The 27,145-nt window shown below is 42.3% G+C and overlaps 4 protein-coding genes across 5 annotated transcripts in view; 1 reads left to right on the forward strand and 3 right to left on the reverse strand.

Moving 5' to 3' along the window:
• Positions 1–14: 14 nt before the first annotated feature.
• On the reverse strand, positions 15–5,619 carry ankrd2 (ankyrin repeat domain 2 (stretch responsive muscle)). Its single transcript, XM_053436786.1, has 8 exons — positions 5,338–5,619; positions 4,180–4,329; positions 3,887–3,994; positions 3,712–3,810; positions 3,492–3,590; positions 3,264–3,362; positions 3,074–3,172; positions 15–2,617 (listed from the first exon to the last, which is right to left on the reverse strand). The coding sequence occupies exons 1-8, from the start codon at positions 5,374–5,376 to the stop codon at positions 2,489–2,491; spliced, it is 822 nt and encodes a 273-aa protein (XP_053292761.1). The 5' UTR covers positions 5,377–5,619; the 3' UTR covers positions 15–2,488.
• A 629-nt stretch (positions 5,620–6,248) lies between these two features.
• st3gal7 (ST3 beta-galactoside alpha-2,3-sialyltransferase 7) lies at positions 6,249–9,520 on the forward strand. Its single transcript, XM_053436828.1, has 8 exons — positions 6,249–6,398; positions 6,651–6,795; positions 6,878–7,004; positions 7,114–7,451; positions 7,543–7,729; positions 7,862–8,002; positions 8,536–8,685; positions 8,780–9,520. Exons 2-8 carry the CDS (start codon positions 6,656–6,658, stop codon positions 8,936–8,938), a joined length of 1,242 nt encoding a protein of 413 aa, XP_053292803.1. The 5' UTR covers positions 6,249–6,398; positions 6,651–6,655; the 3' UTR covers positions 8,939–9,520.
• hps1 (HPS1 biogenesis of lysosomal organelles complex 3 subunit 1) lies at positions 9,074–17,992 on the reverse strand. 2 transcript variants are annotated; one of them, XM_053436827.1, is made up of 18 exons: positions 17,722–17,992; positions 15,962–16,152; positions 15,709–15,843; positions 15,266–15,408; positions 15,080–15,188; positions 13,865–14,025; positions 13,674–13,776; positions 13,490–13,574; positions 12,830–12,885; positions 12,544–12,711; positions 12,159–12,338; positions 11,565–11,641; positions 11,332–11,469; positions 11,149–11,217; positions 10,810–10,951; positions 10,106–10,219; positions 9,904–9,986; positions 9,074–9,819 (listed from the first exon to the last, which is right to left on the reverse strand). In XM_053436827.1, exons 2-18 carry the CDS (start codon positions 16,076–16,078, stop codon positions 9,657–9,659), a joined length of 2,043 nt encoding a protein of 680 aa, XP_053292802.1. In that variant the 5' UTR covers positions 16,079–16,152; positions 17,722–17,992; the 3' UTR covers positions 9,074–9,656. The 2 variants fall into 2 exon arrangements, with proteins under 2 accessions (XP_053292802.1, XP_053292801.1); XM_053436826.1 differs by having other exon boundaries at positions 9,074–9,822.
• Positions 17,993–23,669: 5,677 nt separating this feature from the next.
• The window catches only part of hpse2 (heparanase 2), a 53,862-nt gene continuing 50,386 nt past the window's right edge, over positions 23,670–27,145 (reverse strand). The window contains exons 11-12 of the mRNA XM_053436646.1: positions 26,457–26,603; positions 23,670–23,832 (exon numbers count right to left, since the gene is read on the reverse strand). Coding sequence (XP_053292621.1) covers positions 23,670–23,832; positions 26,457–26,603 — 310 coding nt within the window. The remainder of the gene's footprint in view (positions 23,833–26,456; positions 26,604–27,145) is intronic.

Here is a 27,145-nt window from a genome sequence, read left to right on the forward strand (position 1 = left end):
TTCGTATTCTCATTCTCACTCCAGCCCGATGCAACATCACAGAAAAACTGCACGCGGCTATAGTTCACATGGAATCAAAAATGACATCTAACTAAAGCTGTGAAACATGTATGAGTCCGACATGTTTAAGAGACGTTTTCTTGCTCACTGCATTACATTGACAATTCACAGTTGCATCTCTGTCGGGTCGCATTGACAAAATAAGTGTGCGACCTTGTGTGGTGACGCATGAAGTCCTGAACAGTTAACACAGCCTTGACTGGAACAGGAAACAGTGCGTGCGTCTGATACTGTATCTGATGGGTTGTCTATGCTGAACACATTGGTATTCAACAGAAGGCTGCAACCGAAGCTTTTTCAAAACAGCAGTTTCACATTCACATTGTGAAGTGGAACGGCAGAAGAGAGCATCTAAACCCCAACGAGGCCCTTCAGTCTCCTTACATTCAATCAAGCTGCATCAAACACTTTTTTATATATATATATAAAGATCCAGAACCATTCCCTGATCCAGAACCCCAACCTCTGATAGGTTTCGTGGAAATCTGTTTATTTTGTAAAACAAATCCTCAGTGGATAAAAAATACAGCAGTATTTATCGTATTTATACATACATTTTTATGTCATTATTATACACATTTCTGTTTCGTATTATTTGTATCTATTATTAAAATCTTTCTTTTACCGTTCAGGCATTTCCCAGAGTGGGATCAACTATCTCTCCATCCATCAATCCCTCTATCTATCCATTTATCTATCTATCCATCCATCTATCTTGTTTCTGTGGGGTTTTATGTCCTTGGATCGGAACCTAGATGAAATGAACAGCAAAACAATGACTGGCTGTATGTATAATGACTAACCACACAACCACATACTACACAGGAGGTTTGTTTCCGCAGTGTGAGTGACAAACCTCCCTCAGGAACCTTTGAGCCACTGATGATACGGGGAAAATATGTCCACTGAGCTCCCGCTGAACCCCTGACTCGCAGCCATCTCCGCTCCCGACAGCTGACGTCTCCAACGCAGTCCTGCTCTGAGCTCTGGCCGTGTCTGTCGCCTCTATAAAAGAAGGCACCTTTTGATGTATATTCATATTCAGCTTCAACGCCATCTGGTAAAGCCTGTGAAGACTCTCAGTCATTCAGGTCAAGGTTCTGACAGAAAACAGGACTCCAGGGCAACTGGACTCGGCTATAGATACTTGGAGATGTTTCTTATCTCATCAGAGCGGTTTCTATAGCTCTGACAGGGCGGGGGGGATCTCAGATGTTTAACCTCTGTGGCTTCACTGATGTTACTCGGTTTGTTTTTTGCTCCTGGCTGTTCTAACTAGTCATGGGAGTCACCTGAGAACGAGGGTAGTCAGTTTCCATTTTTACAAGTGTGAATGGTTGTTACATCCCATGGGAAGCGGTGAAGGGACAGCAGTGGATGTGGATGTGTATGTGGTGTTGTGGTGGTGTCATAGTTCTGTTGCGAGGGGGGGGTTCTCTGCTTTGTAGCTGAAGACGGTCCCTCTCCCTTCTTTCAAACCATCATCTCTATTTCAAATATGTACAATTCTTTGTATTCTGGCCCTCCGGTTTTCATCTGTGTGTCGTAGGTCTGTGAGTTAGCAGGATTACACACAAAAACTGGGCGGATCACTACCAAACTTTGTGTAGAAACGGGGTATGGGTCAGGAAATAACCCATTAAATTTGGGTGCTGAGCCAGGAATGGTTCTCCACATTGTTTAACATCGCAAGACAAGGCGGTTTTTCCACATTTTCCTTGATTTCCCAGAGACTATTTAACGGGTCTTGATGATAAAAACCAGACATGTTTAGGGGGCTGATATTTATGAGGGCGTGCAATTGGGTGCAGATCCAAATAAAAATCCAGATCTTGTTAATTTAGATGGTCTCACATATATATGTCCGTGCATTCCTCACTGCATTGGACCTCACACACTAGATTGCTGACCTCGATGTGCAGACTTTAGGATGTATTGTACGGGTTTCTGTCTTGGGCGAGGGCTGGCCACAAGCTTGAAGTACATCCCTCTGGTATTTGTGCTCCTCTTAGTGGCACATCATCACCTCGGTGTCACAGGGTTCTGATAACTCTGTGTTCACCACCAACTGGATGGATGGCCCTACATTCGACTTTTCTTGGATTATGGTCTGTTTGTAATATCCAACCTCCAAAAGCATCACAAATCAGATATTAAACACGAGAGTGCTCCTAAGATCACAAAGCTCTTCAGAATTGAAAACCAAAGCCAAAGCTTAGCAGAGGAAGATCGTTTCGAATCCAGGCAAATATTTTCTACACTGGTGTTTGGACTAATCTCAGAGGTTAACGCTCACACCATATGGCCCATAAGTTTAATGCATCTACTCAAATACGACATAAACAGATGTGCAGTGGATTGAGAGAATGTATTTTGACAGATAAGCAACATTATACTGGATGAGTCGATTTTCATCTTTCACTCTGCATTATTCCCTCCTCTCTTGAGGCGTATCAGGGGGCCTCTGTCCCACCTCCCTCAGCGTCTCCAGCCTCTGCAGCGTCTCCATGATGTCGGACTGCCACTGTTTGACCTGCTGCACGGCCGTCACTCCCTCCTGGAACACAGTTCATACTGTCAGTTTGTCCGCACGGGGTCATACTGTATGTATGTACGGTGTTTGAAGTGTAAAGTGTTGATAAGGACTAAATTGCTGATATGAAATCTGTTATAAATGTGGCAAAACGTATTTGGGACTTGGACCAGAAGAGCAGCAGCAGAGACTGAGCTGCCAAAAATGATCTGGAACATATCCCTGTTTGAAACAGTGAATTTTCTTTTTACTATTTTGGCTTTTGTATGGTTTTAAAAGGGAGATATAACATGTTATTACTTAATTCATCCCATCCTGTTTTTATGCTTTATGCTGAGCTTACCCACAGTGTTGACTGGCTGTAGCATTCATATAACGTAAAGATGTAACTCCTTAGGGGAAAAAGCTAATAAAAAAAATGGTTCCTTTGAAATCCCCTGCAAGCTAAACTAGACGTAAACAACAGCCAGATAAACTCACAAGATTCTTGATTCTGCCATCCGCTCCTGCATCGAGGAGCAGTTTCACTATCGTGTATCTGTTGAGACGCACAGCATCATGCAGGGCTGTGTCTCCTTCCTGAGAGAAGTAAACATGGATTATTGACAGAACGAAATTATAGAGTTGATGATAACTGGACAGAAAGAGTGCTTAGCTGCTTCCTGTATACCCTGTCCCTGCAGTGGATTTTGGCACCACAGGACAGCAGGTACTCCACAATGGTGCTCTGGCCTGTTCTCGTGGCCACATGCAGAGGAGTGCTGTTCAGCTGCAGTGTGACAACAACACAGTGACTGTTATTTGTATGCAAATCCATATGCAAATGCACAACTGCATTTCAGTAAATGTTCACAGACAAATAAGCATTTGTCCCGGCTCAATTAAAGTGCCCGTTCACCTTATCTCCCATGTTCAGGTTGGCACCGTGACTCTTCAGGATTTCCACAACTTCCAGGCTCCCCCCTCTGCAGGCCCAGTGTATGGCCCCAGAGCCCAGCTGGAATACAGCAGCAGGGACCCATCATGTAAGCTGCACTGACTTCAGGCAACGAGAAGAATCTAATCTTCAATCTCATCATCGTCTTTACAAAGGAGCAATGTGCCTGCACATGTCTTACCTGATCTTTGAAGTTGATGTCAGCTCCTCTTTCTAAAAGACTGTTGACGACTGCGGCGTGTCCTTCCAGAGCGGCACGATGCAGCCCAGTCCTCTTCAACTGGAAAAGGAAAATTTACTATTGTATGTGTTATTTATTGCGGTATGCTGTACATTTATCTGTGCTTGAAACATACCTCATCGTGGACATTAGGATCCCCACCGTCTGCCAGATACTTGTCTATCACATTCAGTTTGCCTTGAGTGGCTGCATTCATGAATTCTGCAGTATCAACGTGTCCTATCTGTCAATGCAGAAACACACACACACACACAGAGAGAGAGAGAGAGAGAGAGAGAGAGAGAGAGAGAGAGAGAGAGAGAGAGAGAGAGAGAGAGACAGAGAGAGAGAAGAGGCACAGGCGAGAGACGGATCCAATTTGATATCTCTTTGTGCACATGAAGATAAGGTTTCAAAACGGCAGCTCACCACAGGGATTTCCGCAGACAACCTGGGCGAGTCGGTTTTCTTCTTGATCATCCTTTTCTCTTCGCACAGCTCCCTGACATTTCCCCCTCCACTCAAATCCAAAATCTCACAGCGTTGGTCTGAAGAAACCCTCCTCACTCGCTCCTCTGCCTAAAAAATGTCAGGAGCAATTATGAAGTAAAAAAAACAAAAACAGTAGTAGATAAGCTCTGGGAGAGAAGTATTATAGGAGGGGAGCCAAGTAGGCCAAGGTCTGCTGAGAGTCAGGAATGATGTACAGTGTTAATGTCCAAGTAAATTCATAACATAGTGTGAGCTATTTTTGGCTTTTAACAAATGTAATGTTCCAAATAAACTGCCTCTCCTGTGCTGTTAATTTGTTTTCACATCATCAATCAATGAATGAGTACAAGAACCATGTATTAGTGTATACTCGATTAATGTGACTGAATAAGGTTGTTATTTATTCTATTGATGACAAGTTGTTTTTGACGGATTTTTGATTGTATATATTTTATAGGTATATTTCTCTTGTGAGTAAAAAAAACAACCCTTAATGTAATTAAAATTCATTTAAATTACAGTAGAAGACAACATACTTAAGTAATTCCATTTGATTTAAAGTCAGCAGTAATTATTTGACAATCAAATTTTCATTACACAATTATAAAAAATATTATTCCATAATGTTGTCACGTTCCATGCACATATGGCACCTATTACATGGATGTGTGTTAATGGCAAAACATGAATAGGAGCCTTTAAACTTCAAATTAAAAGTCATTGACAGGTTTCACTGGATCTCATAAGCTAAATTAATTCAGGGTAAACAACAGAACAACAAACAAAGCTTCAACTACTACGACATAACACACTGTAACTTGGTTTGCATTTATTTTCTATCTACAAATGGATTTTCAACAAGACTGTCAGACATTTTTTCTCCTCACGTCTTCTACGTTGACAGGTTTTCTTGAGTGAGGCCCATCCCTTCACACAAAGCTCCTGTGATGCTAACAGTTGAGTATAACTCAACCTGCGATGCCTCATACATCTCCCGGGTGGTGAGTGATTAATGATTGTCACTATAGAAGCCATATTTAATGTAAGACACTATAAATAGAATACCATCACATGTATCCCAAGTATTTCACCTACCTGAATTTTCGTCTCGATTTCTGTTTTATGGTCCATCATCACCGAATGCTCAATGCTCTACCGCTTCCATTCCAAGTTACAAGGTAAAACACAATTAATAAAGAAATTTCAAACAGCTAAAATCTTTCTAACATTAACTACTGTGTTAAAGGATAATTTAAGGAAAAGCAGCCGCAGATGAAAAGCTCTGCTCTGCCAGTCCGGTGGCTTCCTGGCAGACTTGCAGGGTTCACTGTGGGACACTGTGTTACCCCAACAAACAGGTGTGTGTGCACTGTGGTGTGTGGAAGCATGTTCTGTATTTGTGAGTTCCTGCCAGCTCCACTCCCTCTCTCTTCGCCTCTTTGTTATGTACACACACACACACACACACACACACACACGCACGCACACGCACGCACACGCACGCACACGCACACACACAGACACACACACACACACACACACACAGACACACACATTACAATCTATCTCTAACCTTCAGGCATGAATTCCGGGTCATGAGCTGAGGGAACTTGTCCTACACACGTCTTTTTTACACACACTGTTTTGGGAGGTTTTGTTATTTATAGAAGTTTCATTATCCTCCACTGATACCTCGTAAATATCTGCTTGACCAGCACGACGACAACCAATCACTGTGCAGCTTCAGCTTGGGTCCTTCTTTGATTCAACCAAACCATTTTATAAGTATCACACACACATACACACAGTAGATGAATGAATGAGATCTACTTTACAGTGCATCAAGCCTTTATGGTGTCCAAACATCTTTCTTTTTTATTTTTCTCCCACTGCTCGTCTTTCCTGGAGACTTCCCTTATAATTTCCTTTTAAATGGACAGTTGGTCACAGACTCATTTACACACATTCCTGCCGTAAGGTGACGTGTTAATGGTTAACCATGTGTTATTAAAGGGAAGTGGCAAAGTTCAGCGGGGTAGGACTCTGCAGCAGCCATTTTAGCTCCACGGGACATGCGTCTTGCTGCTTTCCCATCAGCCACGGAGCAGAGGGAAGCCGACGGTTGACTCTCAGTTAATGTCTCTACCCGGCTGCGTGTGAGTTATATTGTTATATTGTTCAAACTGATGTTCCTCTTGATGCTTTAGTGAGTAGAAACCATTTGAATGGACAGTGTTGGTTGACATTGACAGATAACATGCTTACAACTGAGCCCTACAAAAAATTATATGATACCTTTACTGCTGAGATAAGCTAGATTGGTTTGATAATATGTCATAAAATGATTTAGATCAAAATCTACTCTGTGAATTCAGAAATGTGTGTGTTTTGCTGGGGGGGAGGTGCAGGTACCATGGTGACGCTGGATCACTTGAGTGTAGAAGACAGTGTTGATGACTCCCTGCTGTGGCCTGAGGCTGCCACGCCAACACCTGTCTGTCACAGGCAACTCATGGCGACAAATAGCGACTCTAGGGATTTGTTCCTCACCAGGTACACTCATTAGCAGGAACATATTGACTTATTTGTGGAGTTGTTAATATATAGTCTTTTTTCCCCTCTCTCTGCTGTCCAGGGGTAAGAACCTTGCCTTGAGTCTGGTGCTGCTGATCGGATGCTACTCAGCTGTTCTGATTCCTGCCTATTTCCCCACGGATCAGGTGGCAACACTGGGCAATGACTTCCAACATCCTAAAGATCTGGTATGGATACATCCATCCACCATCACCCATAACCACAGTCATTAAAGTCACTTTTGGTCCATTCTTCTTCACCTTTACCAAACTTCTCTCTGTCTTCCCCTCTCTTCAGGTCTTATTAAACCGCTCAGCCACGCTGCTGTCGGGCCCCTGTCAGCCTCACTGGTGTCTGAACCACCTCAAGTCTCTGTCCTGCTCTGCGGGCCTCGTGGACCTCCCCGTGTTTGTGCAGCAGGACAGGCCCGTGACCTGGGATCTGTCCCCTCCTCTGGGGCTCCAGGGCAGCGAAGAGCCTCTGGCCCGGGCTCTTGCGTCTCTGCCTGAGCAAAACCTGCCTCCGTCACTGAGGAGAGACGGCAGCTGCAGGCGATGTATGATGGTGGGCAATGGAGGGGCTCTGCACGGGAGCCATCTTGGATCCCATATAGATCAGTATGACATCATTATCAGGTATGTTTTCCAGCGTCAGACATGCAGAAGTTGAAGTAAAGCTAGATACAATTTCGATTTTTTAAATTTTTTATTTCATCTCTGTTACTAGGCTGAATAACGCTCCAGTGACCGGCTTTGAGAGAGATGCTGGTTCCCGCACCACCATCCGCCTGGTTTACCCAGAGGGAGCGCCTCTCTCTGCAGAAGAGTACAAAAATACCTCCATGGTCGCACTGGTGGTCTTCAAGAGCCTAGACCTGGACTGGCTCACTTCTGTCATCACCAAACAGCCTCTGGTAAAGCCCTCATCATGTGAACCATTGCACACAGTAATGCCATATTGCATAAGCTGTGAGCGGCACAGCGACACTGCTGTCATCGTCACACTCACATGCTCAACATCTGCCACGCTGATTTTTGTCTAATAGAGCTTCTGGTCCAAAATGTGGTTCTGGAGGGAGGTGGTGGAGGTTATCCCTCTAAGACCAGAGAACTTCAGGATCCTGCATCCGGAGATTATTCGCAAGACGGGACAAGTGTTACAGAAATATGCAGTGAAACATGGAAAAGTGAGTTCATGTGCATGTTCTATATTTAACTCCCTTTTGGCAAGACACTCACCCTCTGCTCATGCTTCACATGCCATCAACACTACATGCAAACAGCAAAAAAAAAAGGCATAGAAGACAATGCCTGGTGTGAGAAACCTAACCTGAACTGAAAAATACATAGTTGTGCCTAAAATCTGCACCTAGTGGATCTTAATGTGGTAAATCTTTGACTGGCCCTGGATCAGGGGCAGATCCAGGAATCTTTTTCATCGCTATTTAACATTGCAAGATCTTGTGAAGGATTCTTACCAGTTTCCCAGGAAATAATAAATAGTTCCTGATGAAAGAACTAAAATATGTTTAAGGGAGTGATATCTATGAGTGTGTGCCATTTAGTGCTGCTAGGTTGAGTCAAGGGGACAGCTGGGCCTTGGCAGAGGTATCATCCTGGTTATCTGTTGCCATTTAAAACAGTGCATCTCTGGAGGATATCTAATCAAATGAAAAGCCGGTTCTACATTTCATAGAGTGGTTTTCCTCTTCTCTAGTAGATGTTGCCGACACTAGGTGCCAGCGCGGTGGTGATGGCTTTGCAGCTGTGTGACCAAGTGAGCCTGGCAGGGTTCGGCTACGACATGCAGCACCCAGAGGCCAGGCTCCACTACTATGAGACAATACACATGGACGCCATGAAGGCTCAAGTAAGTTTAGATCCATTACCAAACAGCGGCTCACACTTTCCTCTCACCCTCCTACCGATTTATTCATGTTATTTTCATTATCCTCATCATCCAGGTGGTGCATGACGTGAGTGCTGAGAAACTCTTCTTGAGGGACCTGGTGAAGGCGCGAGCTGTGACCGACCTCACAGGCGCGTTGGGAGCCAGCAGCGGGGAGACCAATCATATAGTGAACTCCACGTGCACTCCCCCCTCTCGCTGTGAGCATGTATAGCGTCCTCCATAAGAGGCTTGCACAGCATGGACTGACCTTTAAAGCGCCCACAGTCTCCGGATGCCTCACGAATCAACGATTGTGGAGATAAAAATATATATATGTTGTGTGAAAATCAATGAACTATTTACCAAGAGTTACAAGTGTAGTTAATATCATACGGGTGAATACTGTGTAATCACACGTCAGGAAAAATACGATGATCCATGTTCCACACTGTGCTATTTACATGATGTTTACAATGACGCAATAAGAAGTGAATAAGAAACTACTGACATTTAATGTTTCCATAACTAGAATCTGTGTATGAATCCATATTGTACATAAATACAACTGCATGTTCATTCATACAAATTATGAAACTAGAAGTAGGGTAGACTGGGATTTTCAACATTTATACAAATCCTTCAGCTGCAAGTTTATAACAGTTAGAAAAAACCCATCTACAGTAGTAAAGCACGTCAATCTACAAAAATTGAAGGAGTGATATTCTCGATATATTTAATACAAGATACAAAATAGTGCACATCTGTGTTTGCTGATAATAAACGTAAGTGCACGAAATAAATTATTCTAACCCTATATTACGTCCTTATAACCTTATACAGATATAGGACGCAGTATATATAGAGTGTGAGAGAAGTATTTTTGGTCCTTGGCAGTAGTAAAGCAGTGATGTCTACCTCAGCTACTGTGATTCAAGTGTGCGTGGGTGTGTCTACAGCAAGGGGTTGCGTGAAGGCTCCCACAGTTTGCTCGCCAGCTGTCGGCAGTGCTGGAGGATGATCTCGGTGGGGATGACCCCCAGGTGGACGGTCAGCAGCTCGTAGCACCTCACCACCTCACCCTGGTGATTCTTGCTGTAGTACCGCAGCAGCTTCCTGCTGGACACAACACATCCTATAGTCAGTGGCACTCTCGTCTGGATCGTTCACATCCGTTTCGGCCACAATGGGGTTGCTTACCTGTAGTAGTCCCAGGCCAGCATCCCGATAGGGGCAGAGTCATCGGGTAGGATGGGTGTGTCCCCGGCCTCTAACTTGTAGCCCTGTTTGAACGGGTATACACCTTAAATACATGCTTTGTCTTTATTATTTTTACAGTATTTCACGTTACTAAACACACTTAGTTTTACGAACTGGAAACAAATACAGACCAATGATTTACCGTTTCATTTTCAAACCAGAGGAAGTAGCAGAAGTAGAAGTCTCCATCACGCAACGTGACGGTGGAGTAGCCCTTCCGGAGAAAGCGGCGCGTCGTGCTGACCAGGTTCCAAACCTTCAGGAGACATCAGTCCAGAGAGATTCAGTTAGATTCATTTAATACGCATTTGACATAATAACAGTTAAAACTACAATGGCCCAGAGCAGAGGCCAAGGCTAAGCAGTCGCTTTATGAAACCACATTCAAATTCACTGGATCCAGATTTGTATTGGGATCCGCACCAAAATAAAACACACTTAATAAATAAAGAGATATCTGTCCCTTTAACATGTCTTATTGTTTCATCAACATGCCATGAATTATTCACGGAACAATCTAAGACATTTTTTCTCCCAATGAATAAACATCCTGTATTCGCCCTTTCATCCACTCCAAATTTCCAAGGCTTCTTCCTTGGGTCACGCCCCACCCCTCCACATAATTTCATGGAAATCAACTGAGTAGTTTTATTCATACTCCTGCTGACAAACAACCTCCTTGGCAGGGGTAAATATGCTGATTCTACAGCTACAGACAGTTGGCTTGGCTCAGCACAGAGACTGGAAGTGTTCACGGGTCCTGGCGTGCTCCTTATCTGCCAATACGCAATTTAACCCTAATTAGCTCTACTCTAATTAAAAATGTGCACTTCAAATATGCTTGACCTTGTTTTTAATGAACCGAGCCACCGGCCCCTTCCCAAGCTCCGACGTGGTGCGCTCTGTGATGCTGAGTGACGGTGCGATCATTTGCCCGGTGGATCGGTCCACGCAGATGAAATGGATGAGGCCGGGGAAATCCTCCAGGTATGTGGGAAGAACTGGGTCAAGATCAATACGCTCAGGATAAAAGTGTGTTATGTTTCAAAAAGAGGTTTTAGAGGAGAACGCCTTCGGTTCAAGGAAATAAGCACATAATTAAAAAAAAAGTATAAATGTGGTTTGGTGAAGAGATCTGACAGATCATCGGCATCACAGGGAGCAGGATTCGTTTTGCTGAAAGGATATGAAACCATGGTGATGTTCCTCTTGCTTTTCACCAACAGAAAGTCCCTCCAGTCCATGAGCTTCTCTCTGGAGGAGAAGAAAAGGAATCAACAATGACTGTCTGTAGGAACATGTTTGCTAAAAACTGCACATTCTTAATTGATTGAGATATGAAAAACAAAAATCTGGACTAAGACTCACTGTGCCATGGTCTGCGCTCGCTCCTGCAGACCCTGGGAGAGACGCTGAGGAATGTCCCCTGGTCCTGGGTCGATGAGGAAACACTGTCGGTATATACCACAGAGCTGCGTCTTCATGTTCTTACACCACGGGATGAGACTGAAAAAGAAAACATGAATGTAAACATTCACGAGGAGCGTACAGCAGTTGAGCTACGATGCATTTTGGCCAGCAGAGGGCGGCAGCAGACTTACTCTTTGTTGAACCCAGGTCCTCCTCTGGCATAGGCTCGATTCTTGAACTCCGTCCAGACATTTAGTAACTGAGCAGACTGGATGGAAAACAGAGGAAGAAGAGAGGGTAGTTTGTTTTTACAGGTTCAAAAACTATAACTAATAAATTTACTTTCCAATTAATAAACTGTTTATTTCGGCTAAGGGGACTTTTCTATAAACTGCTTGTCCTTTACTAGATTATCAACAGATTAATTCAAATTTAGATAAGGTGACAATAACAAAAAAGAGTTTTAACAAACCACCAATTTATATTATAATATATTATAATGCACTGAGGGAATAGAAACACACTTCAGGGACCTTAATTGTACTTTTTTCTTTTACAACATATACCTTATTAATTTATAAACTTTCATGTTTTTTTGAGAAACAACAATAAAGATAGATTACTGAAGAAAGGTTGACAGTTTACTTTCATTACAGATTGTGTTAGAAAAATACATATAGAATATTTTAAAGAAAATAATTGTAAATTGTTGTGTTTTACATGAGAAGTCCGCTTTAAATCATTTTACAGAGATACTTGAGATAGATAAAAGTAAAACCCCGTACCTGTAACTCACTGGGCCCCAGGGCTTTAATGAACTTATCCAGTTTGCTGCGGATGTCGTTTATCGCCAGTTGTCCTCGAGTTGCAGCAGAACCTTCTGGTCCTTCATGTAAACACTTCTCCAGTTTAGCAAAAGCCTCCAGAAACTTATACACCGACATGGCCACTGCATTGGTGGGAATCTGACATGGACAAATACAGACGCTAAGGGTTCTTCAACAAGGTAATAAAAATGTATAAAATTGTAGTTTCTTTAATAACTCAAGATGAACGTGTGATAAGTGAGCTCCCCCGACTGGCCACAAATATAAAGACTGATAAAAAAGCTTGTGTACACCGCAAATATAACAATGTTACTACTAATAATGTTTGTTGTCATCCACAAACCTTCGTTAGCAGCACTAGCGTGATGCCGGGCCACAGGGGTAGACAGTACATGGAGTGAGGCATCATGGGATATAGACCATCTTTGCCTGAGATCTCTAAAAAGACCCTGCGAGGGGTTGAAGGGTCGGGAGGAGGAACCTCCAGAGCCTGCAAGCTGTCCTCTGCCATCTGAGGAGGATTATCATTTCATCCAACTGGGAGGTCTCATTCAGAATAATGATACATTTATGGTTTAAACAGAATATTGGACATCAGGATAAACTATTGGGAACATATTATGTCTCACCTGGACGTCTGGGTCCATGAACTCAAACATAGGGAGACTTTCTCTCTCTGCCTTGTCTGGAGAAAAAAATTACACAACAAACTGTTCTTTAGAAAGACTGTAATGATGAAGAATACACTCAAATTACAAAAGTATCACTCCCTCAAACAACACATCAAATTACTGCCGATTAGTCAGTGATATACAACTATAATAATTATTACATAGCCTAATGTGTTTGTGTGCATAATGCTGCATGTATATGGGCTGGGATGCAGGCAAGGACATGAATGTAAATGCATAGATGTGGCGAGGTGTGTATTTCTTTTTTATGTATATCAGTGTGTTCCTGTGTGGTATATGTCAGGCTGTAAAAAGAGAACTCCCTCTGGGGCGACAATATTGTATTTTCAACAAGGACATGTAGAGAAATAAAAAACGGTATAATACAAATATGTAGACTCTGCCAGTGGTTCTCAAGCTATCGCACGTCAAGGACCCAACACAGATACACATCAGACCACGGACCCCCATTTGAAGAGATTCTTTGCATTTGTGTGTTAATAATAGATGAAGTTATAGTGAAAAAGACAGATTCCCCGCTTTATGAGGGGCCCTCCATGGAAGCCCCTCAAGGACCCCTGGGTGTCCCCAGACCCGACCTTGTTCTACACAACCCACCTGAGCTGCTGGAGTCCCTGTCTGTAGGCGACGGCTCGGGGGTGTAAAAGCTCTCATGACCAGAACCCGACGTACTCTCCACATCCTTCACAGACACACACACACACACAGATGATAAAGAATCAAAGACAAGGTGACCAGCACGTTGTGGTGCTGCTGTGTGAGCGTCTTTTCATTTTCCTACCTCAGGACTCGGGTCATCCAGGTCTTCGTTGCTAGGATACATATTCTGTGCCATGATGATGATGGCCAGGAGGTCGGAGGTGGCCAGTGTGCTCGCATTGCGGCTAGAAACAGTGGAGAGTGTTTTATCTCTTATATAACATGAATTACCGTGCACTTTGGAATACATGTGGAGAGTTCGTGGAAACAGACCTGGAGTAGAAGGCCAGCAGTTTAGTGTGAACTAAGATGAAGGCGTGCAGCACCTCTTCTCCCGCTCGCTCTGCGCTGCTGTTGAGCTGCTGAACTAAACGGCGCTCCAGGAACTCGATGCACTGCTCGCACAGCGTGGGGTGGATCAGCCTCTCCACCGCCTGAGAGGAGGAGGAGGAGGAGAAGAAATGAGAGGGAAAGTGATCACAAGGATTTTAACTCTGGTTCTTATTCTGGGTCGAGCATTTTTTATTTAACTTAAAAGGGACTTGACACAAATTCTGAAATTATCAACCTAAAAGGAGAAATTCCACCTAGAGTCATTTTATTTTGAGGGAAATCTGATGTTTTCTGATTAGACTTGTTTAATCTGCCTCTAAAAAAATATGATCATTTCTAAATTTGATGGAAAAACCCTTTCAATGTCAAGTTGTCAGTACTTCACAGAAAAAATAAATAAAGATATAAGCAGCAGACAAAATTATATAAACACAAAAAATATTTTCAACAGTAAGAAAATGTTTGCTTCGAGCTGCTTCTGCCATCTAGTGGTGACATGTTTATATCATATACCTGATGTAACAATAAACCAAAGATAGTCAGGGTTTTAGTTCTAAAAGAAAGAAACATTCAAATGCTCAAAATGTAAGAGGGGAAACTATATATAATAAATCCAATAATATTTCAAAGACACATGCTATGACTGACTGAAGTGGATGATGTTATACTGAAAGTTATACCAGTCATAGGGAAATCCAACTGAAAATCGTGTACATTTGGGTTATGTCTTAGCACAACATCTGTCTTAGCACAACATCTAAAAGATATTTATTTTGCACAATGGCAAAGATGTGGTCTGGATCAGGGGGAACATAAGTTTGGTGCGCAGGGGGGGGGCAGATCCAGGAATCTTGCGAGAAGGGCCTTTTTTTGCCATTTTCCCAGGTTCATGATTTTAAAAAGCAAGTGCGACATTTGATGCAGCTTGATTTAATTTCAGGGGACTGCTGGACGAGGTCTGGGTTCTCCCGAGTGACAAATAGTTGCAGAAAATAAAAAGAAAGAAATCCTTTGGGGATAAAGAGATTTGCTTAAATCTCCATCATACAGCCATGTCTTTTAAAAAGATATTTGGAGAATCTAAGGCCAAACTGTCCACATAAAAAGAGAAAATGCTCAGAGTATAAAGCTGTATAAAGGAGCCTCGCACTGCACCTCCACCAAGAAGCTCTGGTCGTTCTCTCGGAGGTGGCTGTAGGTCTCCAGCAGACTCTGGAGATGCTTCCACAGCCTCCCTCTCTGCTCCGTGTCCTGAGGTCGCAGTCTGGGGACAAACAGTTCACACATCAAACCGGCCGCTGCTTTTCAACCTCCTGGTAGGTTTCGCACTGAAAGTCTTACTCTCTTCTCAGGAGCTGGCTGCTGAGGGTGACCATGCCGAACATGACCTCGACCATTTTCTTCATCACATAGATCTTCCTCCTCAGAATGTCCTCTCCCTCCTCGCCGTCTCCATTCACAGCAATGTAGAGACACTCGTCGAACTGGAGACAAAACGACCTGATTAGCCAAGAACTGGAATAAAATGGAAAATAAAGTGAAGATGTTTGTATTTAACTGCTTTGTGTTGATGCTGAAACCGATGCATCATGCACTGCAGGCGGACAAAGCCTGGTTTGATTCCTTAACACGAATCACATGACAAACATGACGCTGCCCAGTAAGTGAGGAGCCTGCATTTACATCACAGTGCTACTCGTGTCCATGAGGGGAGATTCGTTAAGGCTAATCTGGGGATTTGTGCAGGGGCGAGGAGGGCTTTTATTTTGAAGGGCAGCTGCTACCTGGTGGAGGACGTAGATGTGGTTGTTTTCCGTGGTGAAGGAGGTGTAGTTGTCACTGAGCCTGTCCACCATGGTGCTGCAGGAGATGATGATGGGAGCGAACAGAGTGCTCATGCTGTCCTCAAAGGCAGGAAGCTGAAAAGACAAAAGAGGGCGAGGGAAAAATGAAGAGTTATTCAAACAGTTATGAGAAGCCGGCTAAAAAAACTACAACCCTACATCATCTGTTAAACACTATTTTCCTGTGTCTCACCCCCTGGCCCTCCTCTTGAGACTCCCCATACTGCCGCTGGATGTTCTGCTGAAACTCGGGGTCAGTCCAGTGGAAGAGGACCTCGGCGCTCTCACTGGCTATCAGCAGGCACTTCATCTGGACCACAGATGCACTCCTGTCCTGCTTCACTGGGGTGTCCTATTTACTCCATGAGCTCCACATGCATCGTGCTATAAAAGAAAAGGTTTAAAGTATCAGGGCAAAAGACATACCAGAGTCTGGGGTGGTGGGGGGTTGTGGGAGGATTCAGAGTCCTGACATGTTGCTATTCACAGCTGGATCAAGTCCCAAAAGAAGAGGGTGTTATCATCTTGTGTGTGATGGCAAAAAGAAAATAGGATTAGTGATTAAATGTTGAAATAGCACTTAATATCTAAATGATCCCGGACACTTTTTCTTTTAAAAAGACCACGGTGTCTTACTGTGAACTTTTTAATGTGACAAACTTCTGCTCTTTTGAAAACACATCTGTCTCTCATTTCTGACAATGCTGCACTGAGAGAGTTGTCAGGAAGTAAGGATTTTAATTTGAAATGGTGAAACGCAGCTCGGTTAAACACTTTAAAGACATCGAACCGTTTGATGTGGAACCAGAAATCATCTGAACGTCGTCATCGATCAGGCCGCGCAGTTCAAAGATATAAACAACAGTCTGATACTCCAGCCATTTCACAGCCAGACACTTGTTTTTTATTGACCTTTTTTTCAGATTGGATACTGAACCGCACATTTTTCTGGGAATAAAGATGGCCGAAGCCATGGGTGTCGGTACATACTAAAATGTAACCATCCATTCGCTGTCACTGAATCACTGGAACAAATACTTTCACACAGGCCTAGTTAAGAATACACTGGAGCCACTGGGGCCGAACTCTGTGACCTTTCGACCTAAAATCCACAGTCTCTGGCAGATGATATTTTATCACTGACAACCCCTAAAGTCAGTGTCCAATGTCAACTGTGAGACCAAAAGAAGAGTCCCCAACCCACATGTATACCTTCATAAATCCAGCCTCCTCCATGTTAGTAGATGGAAAAGGGATGAAACTATAAAGTAACACTACACATCAGATAAATTTGTTTGCAAAGATGGTTTCCGACATTTAAGGTTGTTTCGATCACACTGATGTTTGTTCAAGTTTCATTTATCCAGTAACTTTTGTTTGAACTAGTTATTTGACTCTATAAAAACATGTGTAAACATTCAACTTTAGCTTTTGTGATTTAGTTTATGTGCCTATTTGTGGCTTCATATTGAATTTGAACGTTGCATTGTAATGCTTGATATCTATGATGCATTTGCTTGTTTCTTTTATCATAGTGTTCTGATCTCTGGTTTGTTGTACAGTAAGTTTGTTTTATACTTCACATGTATTATATCCATATTTATTTGTAATTATAAAGGAAAGGCCATTATATTTTATCACAGTATTGTGTGTTGATTACTGAACACTGTCCCAAACAAACAAACAAACAAACACAGCAGATCCTGTTCAAGGGCTGTGACCCAGCATGTAATGATATTCTTATAACTGATCTCTTCACATTTACTTTTTGTAAGTGTTTTAATCATCTGATCCGATCCGTTAGTTACACCCCGTGTTTTACCTCAAGCCTCAGCTCACTTCCCCACTACTGAACCTTTCACTGCCGCACACACACACACACACACACACACACACACACACTCCACAAACACGACACTTCGACAACACGTACACAATCTCAGGAGGACTCACCGTGGGGACGATCCCATAATCCTGCGTCTTCTCCAGGCTTCGTCCACTCACCGCTTCCTGCAGATCGAGGAGGTTTTTAACTTCTCTGTGTGTCTCACTGTGTGTCAGTGTGTGTTTGTGTGTGTGTCAATCCGCTTCCTTCTTTCGGCACCACACGTGGTCATGTGACAGCAGAAGATCTTCAGTGTGGAGGGATGTCACCGGGCTGCAGGGTGAGGACTCTGCAGGAAGCGACTGCTACTTTCACTGCCCCCCCCCCTCCACAGGAGCCCAATGATCACTGAGGCAAGAAGAAGTCATGTGCTGCAGCCTGAAGTGGGGCACATGACACACACACACACACACACACACACACACAAACGCACACAGCCAGAGAGAGCGAGGGGCTGTGAGGTGGACAACACAACACACTGGTATTTGAGGAATGCAGCTACCAGGGCCGAGACCTGAGATTAGACGTGTGTTTGTGCTTTGTTCTAGTTAGTTTTCACAATCATTGAATTCTCAGAGGAACTGTAGAAATAGTTTACAACATGTAGGTCACTGTAATACACAGACTGAGGCTTGTGGGCCGGATGATCTTTAAATACCAAATAAAATTCTCATCAAAAAGGTTAAAGTTATGAATCATATTTAATTTCATTCCCATAACGCATGAAATATCCTAGTGATGTTTTCACTAGTGTGGTTCATCTAAATTGTAAGAATTGTTGTTTTGTTAACCCTAGAATTGGCCCTTTATATTTAAATACTTTATATTTACATCAGGAGCCGCTTCTCTCTATGGAGGCTGCTATGTGTTTTTTTACAGTGGCCCAGATTGGACAAACTAAACATCTTTTGAGTTTTTATGACAACCTAAGTCTTTGACAAGTTCTCCTTCATCTTTGGAAGGGGAGGGTGAGGTGAGGGGTGCTCAGCTACAACATGCCACTTCACCACTAAATTCTACCCACTGAACTATATTATATATTATATATGAATGCTGTGCATAAAAACATGAAACTAGCTAGAATGGCAATCGATCAAGCTGCACTAAATCTCACACACTCACTAACTATCAGTCCACTACATATACCTGATTATTTTAGTCAATATATAAATTATTCCCATAGAAATCATAGAAAATGTCAAGAAACCAATGTTAAAGAAAGTGATAAAAAAAATCAGGGACTGATGGTATATTAGAAATTCACAGTAAACTTCCAACTCACTATTGCGTCAGTTATTTGTTCATACATACATACATACATACATACATACATACATACATACATACATACATACAAACAAACATTCAAGCAATCATTCATAATTTACAAACATGTCTTCTTTCTGTATTACATAAAGAAAACATGTGGAAAAAAGAAAAGAAAAAGTGAAATCACACACACACAGAAAGAAAAATCACTACAAATTCCAAATGTACTCACACAACTATTACATATCTATAAATGGATTCAAAAGAATCTCCAAAGTCGACAATTTAATTGTTTGTATTTAAGACCTTAATAAGTCTTAGATTTGTTTAAATATAACGTAATATGTGAGTTTTTTAAGCTAACTGTTTTGGTGGCGTGTTGTAAAGACTATGGATGTACTGTCTGTCTGCAGTTTGTGAGATAACATGGGGCTTCTAGGCCTATTCTCCACTTGGCTTTGTCACCTTATCTTTACTAATGGAGAAGTGTAAGTAATTCTGAGACTCCTTCATATCTGTTGCACCTAAATTTAATTCATTATGGTTTTAGGACTTTTTGAAAGCCGCTGAAACTCTGAAAGAACCTTTTCTCTTGTTGGTCTTTCTCCAAATATCCAACTCAGTCTTTGCACAACATCCAGATTTGTAAGATCAATTTTCTTCTATCTTACTGAACAGAGCATTATGCAGCCCATAATAAAATGGATAGTTGAAACATGTTTTCCTGCATCATTAAGACATTGGACAGATCCTGTGTGAATGCTGGAGAGAAGGGAACACCTTGTAGGAGACACACACATGCTGCATATGCAACATTCCCAAATACACACTCACCAAACACCAGGCTGTTTCTCAGGGACTGCTTCGATGGCTTCAACATATCTGTGTTGTATCATAATATTCTGCACTGGTTGTGTGCTCGGCTTCTGAGCGGAGCATGGAACCCCATAGCAACATAAATATTTATGTTTTATTAACCTTTCATGGGTCAAAATGGTCCAAAATGCCAAGAGTTGTACGTCGTCGTGGGCCAGAGTCTAATCAAGTCCATCAGTTTTCAGGGATCCAGCGTTCGTGGAAGCCTTATTTAAGCTGACTCCTGTATATACAGAGTAAACATCACGGACTCCTCAGTGTTTGCTAAAACGGCATGGGGACCTTGCATGTCTCAAAATGAATCACTGAGTGTAAACAGTGCTGGGCAGGCCTGGGTAACAGTTACCTCCGCTAAGGAGGCGCTGTCACGCAGACGTGGCCAGACACCAGACACGTCGCGTCCTCCTGCATCAGCAGACAATTCGATTTCTGTCAGAGGAAGTGACGCAGGTCGGTTGTTATCACAGGGTTCAGGGTTTATACGAACCAGGTTTGTGTGATCCAAACCATTTTCCATAGATTGAGTTGATAAGATCCTGAGCTGAACGTCGGGAGGTTCACAGAGGCCTCGTTATTACCCAGGTCAGTGATTGTTAACCCTTTACTCTGCAGGTTGAACCGGCTCAATTCACTCAGGGAACAAACCAGCTACAGTTTTTTTTCGAACCTGTAATAATGTAGTTAACGTTTTGCTCTCGTAGAGAAGCACAGTTTCTATCATCCGTATCAAACGTAGCTGATCGGAGAGATTTTCAAACTCGACCTGACGACTGATTTCAAGCAATTTTCTTGAGAAAGTCCAGCTCGATTCAAGGTTCTGTACGTGAACATGTCTCCTCCAGGTTCGTACGCACTTTACAAATAAAGCATGTCGGCACATTCATCTAAAAGTGCTTAGACCGATTCAGAGGACCAGGTGTTAATGAGCCTGGTTTGATTCTTACATGTCAACAATGTCGGCTCGCTTAAAATGAACCACATGTGAACGGAGGAGTTCAGACATTTCTGTCGCTGACGTAAAAGCAGAGAGCCAATTTTCCATGAGTGGAACTTAAAACAAAAATATAATTAAAGGTACATGCTTTGGATCAAAGCTCTTGAAGGGTCGCCAGTGTTAATGACTCACAGTCGTGAAACTTCGGATGAAGCTCGAGCCCGCCTTGCTTTCAGGGTAACAATCTGCGCCCTGCAGTTTTTGCGGTGCGGTTTTTCGCCGTGCAGTCCTTCGCGCGCCATTGCTTGCCTTGGGAGGAAGTGAAGGGTCTCGAGCAGCGAGCGTTTTAGCGTTATCGGGGCAGAGCACAAGATCTAAGTAGTCCTTCATCTCCCTGCAGGATCCCAGCAAGCAGATGCATCAGCAGACACCGAGCCAGATCTGGCCCAGGTTTTAGTCTATCCGGGCCAAAGCTGAGGTCTGGAGGTTTACCCCACTCCGGCTTCATGTTTCCCATCAGCAGCTCCCTCGTGCAGTGACAAGACAGCTCTCTTCCCACTACAAAGACTCGCTCCGGCCGCTTCCACAGTGTGTGCATGTGTGTGTAAGAGCGAGCGAACAATGCTAACGCCATTCCTCCACTACCTTTGTTTGAGAACGTTTCTAGAATGAGACGGATTTCATTTGTAGCTTCTTTCTGCATGAGAGCGTTTCGGCTTTTCTACCAAATCACATCTTTCGCGTCTCTTTCTTCTTCTTCTTCTTGTCACCATGTGCCTCTGCAAATTCCTGTCTAATGTCCAGTCCGGCTGCAATACTCAATGTTAATTCACGTGATGGGCCTCAACTGCTCACACACAAGTAGAACTTTCAGCACAGTGAGTTTAATATAGGTGTTTTAAGAATTATACAACCTTTCAGGTATTTGTAGGTGTTTATTATCAATGTAAACTCTTTACATATTAAAATAATGCTCTCCAACAGAAATATAAACATCTCTACATTAACTATAACACATTCAGAGAACAAATGTTATTTTTGTTTAACACGTTCAGGCTCCTGCTTTGTCTTCCTCCATGGACATCTACAAATATGATATCATTGTCCTGTTTTTACTCATTCTGTGGTTCAGAGAATAACAAGCTCATTATAAAATGGTAAAAAAATTATGATATAAAATGCAAATAAATGCAGAGGTTGTTATGCATAATGCAGGGTTATGGATCATTCTAATGGAATTACATAAAACGCCTGTGCCCGTGACATTTGCAAATTACTCATAATGAAAACGCTCTTCAAACTATTTTAAATGTTGCTTTACAGTTGGGGCATATTAACATAACTGAGTCCTAAAAATAAAGAAATATAAAGACAATGTATTTATTCATATAAATTATACTGTTTGTAAATAAACATATGAAGCTTAAATCCCTTATTTCCAATAGTCTTTTTTTATGTACAAAACATTTTCTAATAATATATAACAGTAAATCTGTACACAATTATGTAAAATATATAACGTATGTTTTCAAAAACTAGCAGCATGAGAGGATTATAAACGGTGAGATCACACTGGAGAGATAGTGAGATACGTTCAACTAAACCTGAAAAACTGGATTTTCGTATCTGAAGCAAAAACCCACATTTTGTGTGGACGTGGGCTACGTGGGGACAGATGTTGTGGACGGGTTCACGTTGTCCTTCGGCTGCGGATCTGATGCAAAGCAGCACCAGCGACACATTACTCTGGATTTAAATTGAAACCTGCAGCAGAAAAGCAACAACGCACAAAAACAAGCAAAAATAACGCAAAAACACAGCCTTTGAAAGAAACAGATTTCCCTTTGAGCCACTGTGATGTGGCGAAGGAAAGAAATGTATACCTTATGACTGGACAGACACATCAGTAGCTTTTATCAATTGAACACATGCATAGACGCACACACACACTTACACAGACACACACAACACTTGGTTAGTCCCGGACTGACCACCTTCATACCTCGGCATTTTGTCTTTGTGGAAAGCATCAACTCAAACTAAATGTGACGTGTGTGTGTGTGTGTGTGTTTGTGTTTGTGCCTCAGAGACGCTGCCGGCACAAAGTTTTCTCTTTCTGTCAATGGAAGATTAGAAAAGGCTTGTAGCAGACACAGAGATAACTTGAGTTGTAATCAGTAGAGCGCATACCTCCGCCAAGGCCCAACAGTCCCCTTAAACACAATCATAGAAAGGGGGAAAAAAAGATCCTGGATCTGCTCCCCGTTCCAGATCCGCACCAAAATTGAATGGTTTCTTCCCTTACCCACACCATATCCTTTCACCGAGTTTCGTGGAAATCCGTGGTGTTGTTTTTGTGTAGTCTTGCTCACATACAAATAAACATACAAACACACAAACTAACCAACCAACAAATGGACAAGGGTTAAAAAACACAAGTTCCGTGGCGGAGGCAACAAAAAAACATTAGCTTAAACAAGTCCAAGACTGTCGACCTTTTCTTTAACTTCAAAACATAAACTTCATACACAGACATAGAACAACCATTGTCTATACATATATAAATCTTATAGCATATGAGGAACTGCCTGTGAAAAGAACTGATGAGTGTTCAGTGCGGCCCAGTGTGTGTGTGTCGTGGGCAAATCTGTCTTTGCTGGAGGAGGGAACGAGGAGGGAAGGGAAGGGCTGAGTTTATTTGAATTTGGATGGTAAAGATATTACCGTTGAAATAAAGGTTTGAAGAGGCTGTTGTTAAAGCTGAGGACTCAGCTGTACTCAAGCCATGTGTCCACTCTACTGAAGAGTCCTAAAGTCCTGAGTCCTAATTCTGTTTTCCTGGACAAATGAAGAGCCACACTGTTTTTGAAGCTGTTAGTCAAGCTGACAGAGGGTTGATGGTTTGAGTCCGTATCTCAGCAGCGAAGGGGGTCTGTGTTATCTGCGACAGGCGTACGCGTTAATGTTCTTGATTACGTAGAAGCCTATGGTCATGGGGGGCATGGCGATGGTCCGTCCAGCCCTCAGCGTCTTGGGCTTGAGCTCGGGGAACGTCTCGTTGTCCAACATGAGCAGCTTCTCCCCGTTCAGCTGGACGTGTCTGCAAAGAGGAGGAGACGGGAAACACGGACCGCGTTAGCTCAGTCAGAGTAAAACATGTCTGACGGAAAGATTAGGCCGGGAGGTGGATGGAGATTTGGCTTCAGTGTGTCAGGGTAATGATTTTGTCAGTTGTCACTAGGGGGTGCTGCTGCTACAAAACTGCAAAGTCACAACTGCATGGAGGCAAAACCTGAATTTGTGAGGGGGGAATCTGCATCAATGAGAGAAAGCTAATTTATTTGTCCACACCAGTTTCTTGGAGCCAACTGCACGGAAATAGTAAATGTTAAGGCAAATTATATATTTGCCGTGTTTGAACTACAAAATCTTTACAAGCTAGAATGGCACTCAGATCTGGATTTTTACTCCAATCTGCACCGAATTTCACACACTCATAATTAAATAAAACATCCCTGATATGTCGTCATCAAGATCCATGAATTATTCTCTGAGAATCAATGAAAATGTTGAAAAACGCCTTATCTCAAAATGTTTAAGAAAGAGAAAAAATATCCTGGATCTGCCCCGGATCTGGATCCTCACCAAAATTGACTGGATTCTTTCCCGACCCATACTGCAATCTTACACCAAGTCTCATTGAAATCTGTCAAGTAGTTTTAGTGTCATGATAATAACTATCAGACGGACAGAAAACAAACAAACCCAAATGAAAACATAACCTCCTTGGAGCAAGGTTTTCAAGTTCAAATTGTTTAAATTATTATTTCACATATTCTAATTTATCATATTTTTTAAATTGATTGTTGCTATAATACTGTGTATTCAACAACTTGATTTCACAGTAGTGTCAAAACGAAGTAAGTTATTGCTTTATTTTCCTTAAGGGTCGATTTTGGCACAAACTAGATGTAGAGTGATGTGAGTGAAAAATGCTGCGGACTGTGAAATACTCATATTCAGCCTTGCTCGGTTAAATGGAAAACCTTCTCTACTCTCTCACTTGCACGGGGAACAGAGTGAGATGCTGCAGGGCTTTTATTCTTTTGATTCCTGAAAGTTTCACTAATATTCATTAGTAGTTTTACCATAGCAAAAACACAAAACATAAGAATTATGGCCGCAGAGTGGTTGCATCCAGTTGTTGTAAATTGTAGTGAACTGGGCACACAAATCCATCATCAGCGAAATATAAAGACAATGTCACAAAAAGTCAGTACTGTAATTAATACGGGGAATAAAGTCAGTAGAAAAATATAACGAATAATTTTGCTTGATTTATTTTACCCATTTCAAATTCCATCGTTTACCTTTATCCATAAAACATGGTGTTTAAGTACCGTATTTTGGGGTTCATGATCACGTTATAAATTTCACCTATTAACTTAAACAGTATTTATACACTAGTGTCACCTTAAATTTGCAGCTTTTGAACTTGAAGCAGGGCTTGTTATTAGTCACCTTTTTTATTATATCATAAAGTTGAGGATTGAGGCCAAACGTCTGGATATTTTGACGTGAGCCTGAAATTCAGTAAAACAACTTGAATAAAGCTTTTCTCAATACGAAAAGTTATGAATCAAAGAATTACACAAGACTTGCTATCGACATTCAAAGACCTGCAAACTTGGCCAGTGATATAAAGAAAGAACCTACTACTCAAATTTATAGACATCTGGTCTTGCTAAATTTTTCATAAAAGTGTCCCTGCGCTGCGTGTGGCAACAGGAAGCACTTAAGGCCTGAAAAAGGTCCGTCGTTAACTTACTCTCTTATTAATTGCCTCACGATCCTGTTGTAATTCCTAAAACATCCTCCATCATTACGCTGTTATTGAAGGATCATGGCTGAGCCTCTATTAAGGCCGTTTGTAGGTATCGTATAACACAAAGACGAACCGAGAGACACACACACACACACACACACACACACACACACACACACACACACAGTCCTGTTATTCCAGGATTTGAGGCTTAAGTCGGAGTCAGAATAACAGGACAGGGAGAACTCTGGCAGCCAAACGGTTAAAGCACACAGCGTTTCCCACAGAATTGGTGTCTCTCTGTGGCAGGAGCTTTGATAACTTAGTTGGTGAGTTTCGGTATAGCAGTGCAATATGTTATTACTATGTGAATTAATAGCTAGCCTTAACAGTTCTTCACCGATAAAGGAAAAATCAATGTAGCACTTAAATAGTTCAATAACACTTTTATGACTTAATGCGACTACAATGTAGATAAATACAGCTTAAGTGTATGTTAGCATGTGTTGTGGTACGTATTCACAACACGACCCGATGGGATTTATACAGCTCAAGACCCGTTCTCTAGAAATCCATTCACTGCAGCTATGGATGAATGTTTAATGGATGCAAAATAAAATTGCTTAAGACCCGTGAAGCTGTTGTGAAAACTCATTATCCCTTTTCCTCATCCCGACGGTTTTCAAATCGTAATTATTGTTTTGACCTTTTTTCCTTTATTTTATAAAAGCAACAACCGGACTTGAAGACTCATGTGTGTCCCCAGACCAGTGCATTTGTGTGAATGATGAAGGGAACCAGTCAGAAGAAGAAGACCCCAGTTTTGTCGGCACAGACAACCATTACTCAATGCCAGCTTGTGTGTATTTGTCTGTGTGCGTTGAGAGTGTGTTACTCACTTGGCTCCGAGTCCGTCAGCGCCGTGGGGCTGCAGCAGGTACTGATGGACCGTCTTGTTCCGTAACGTTCCCGCTAACTTGATTTTCTTCCGCGACCGATGCAGGTTGATGATGTAGATGGTTATGGAGCCTCTCACGTAGTTATGGCTGATTGCACAAAGAATAACATGATCATTTTCCTTCAGCTTCAGAAAGAATACTCCGGACGAAAGAGTAAAAGAGAAGAACTGCTCCTCTCCACATCTGCTAATGGGGATTCATTATATATTATGTTGCCATGTTGAATAAAATTCTCTATAATTAAAGATGACTACAAAGAGGGGAAAGTCTTTGATATTTTTATTACATATAGTAATGGAATCAAACCGCTGCTCCTTGATCTGATCGAGATCAAAAGGGCCTGCAGAAAAATAATAAAGATAAAGCAAGCTCAAGATGGGAGATCCGTCACGTTGTCCTTCATCATCCTCTATATTTAGCATGACCGATGATAAACCATATTTAATTTTCAAAGCCTGTGTCATGCTCACAAAGTCTCTGTGATGCAACAGCGTGCCGCTCTCGTACAGTACCCGATATTAAAAACGTGTCACTGGGGTATTCCGTGGGGATGGAGGGTGTGAACGACAACACCTCTTGAGTTACACAGACAACAGAGCGGGTCTCTCTCCTGAGAGCAAAGCACTGGG

This window comes from Pleuronectes platessa, chromosome 12 (genome assembly GCF_947347685.1).
Source record: "Pleuronectes platessa chromosome 12, fPlePla1.1, whole genome shotgun sequence".
NCBI classification, from domain to species: Eukaryota; Metazoa; Chordata; class Actinopteri; order Pleuronectiformes; family Pleuronectidae; genus Pleuronectes; species Pleuronectes platessa.

Coding starts and splice junctions, on each gene's coding strand:
- st3gal7 (XM_053436828.1), top strand. CDS start 6,656: ATGGTGACGCTGGATCACTTGAGTGTAGAAGACAGTGTTGATGACTCC. Junction 6,796..6,877: donor AGGGATTTGTTCCTCACCAG/GTACACTCATTA, acceptor TCTGCTGTCCAG/GGGTAAGAACCTTGCCTTGA. Junction 7,730..7,861: donor TCATCACCAAACAGCCTCTG/GTAAAGCCCTCA, acceptor TTTGTCTAATAG/AGCTTCTGGTCCAAAATGTG.
- ankrd2 (XM_053436786.1), bottom strand. CDS start 5,376: ATGATGGACCATAAAACAGAAATCGAGACGAAAATTCAG. Junction 3,811..3,886: donor ATCCTAATGTCCACGATGAG/GTATGTTTCAAG, acceptor TTCCTTTTCCAG/TTGAAGAGGACTGGGCTGCA. Junction 2,618..3,073: donor ATGGCAGAATCAAGAATCTT/GTGAGTTTATCT, acceptor ACTGTGTTCCAG/GAGGGAGTGACGGCCGTGCA.
- hps1 (XM_053436826.1), bottom strand. CDS start 16,078: ATGAAGTGCCTGCTGATAGCCAGTGAGAGCGCCGAGGTCCTCTTCCAC. Junction 15,189..15,265: donor AGCCAGCTCCTGAGAAGAGA/GTAAGACTTTCA, acceptor GTTTGTCCCCAG/ACTGCGACCTCAGGACACGG. Junction 9,823..9,903: donor CTGGCCTGGGACTACTACAG/GTAAGCAACCCC, acceptor TGTTGTGTCCAG/CAGGAAGCTGCTGCGGTACT.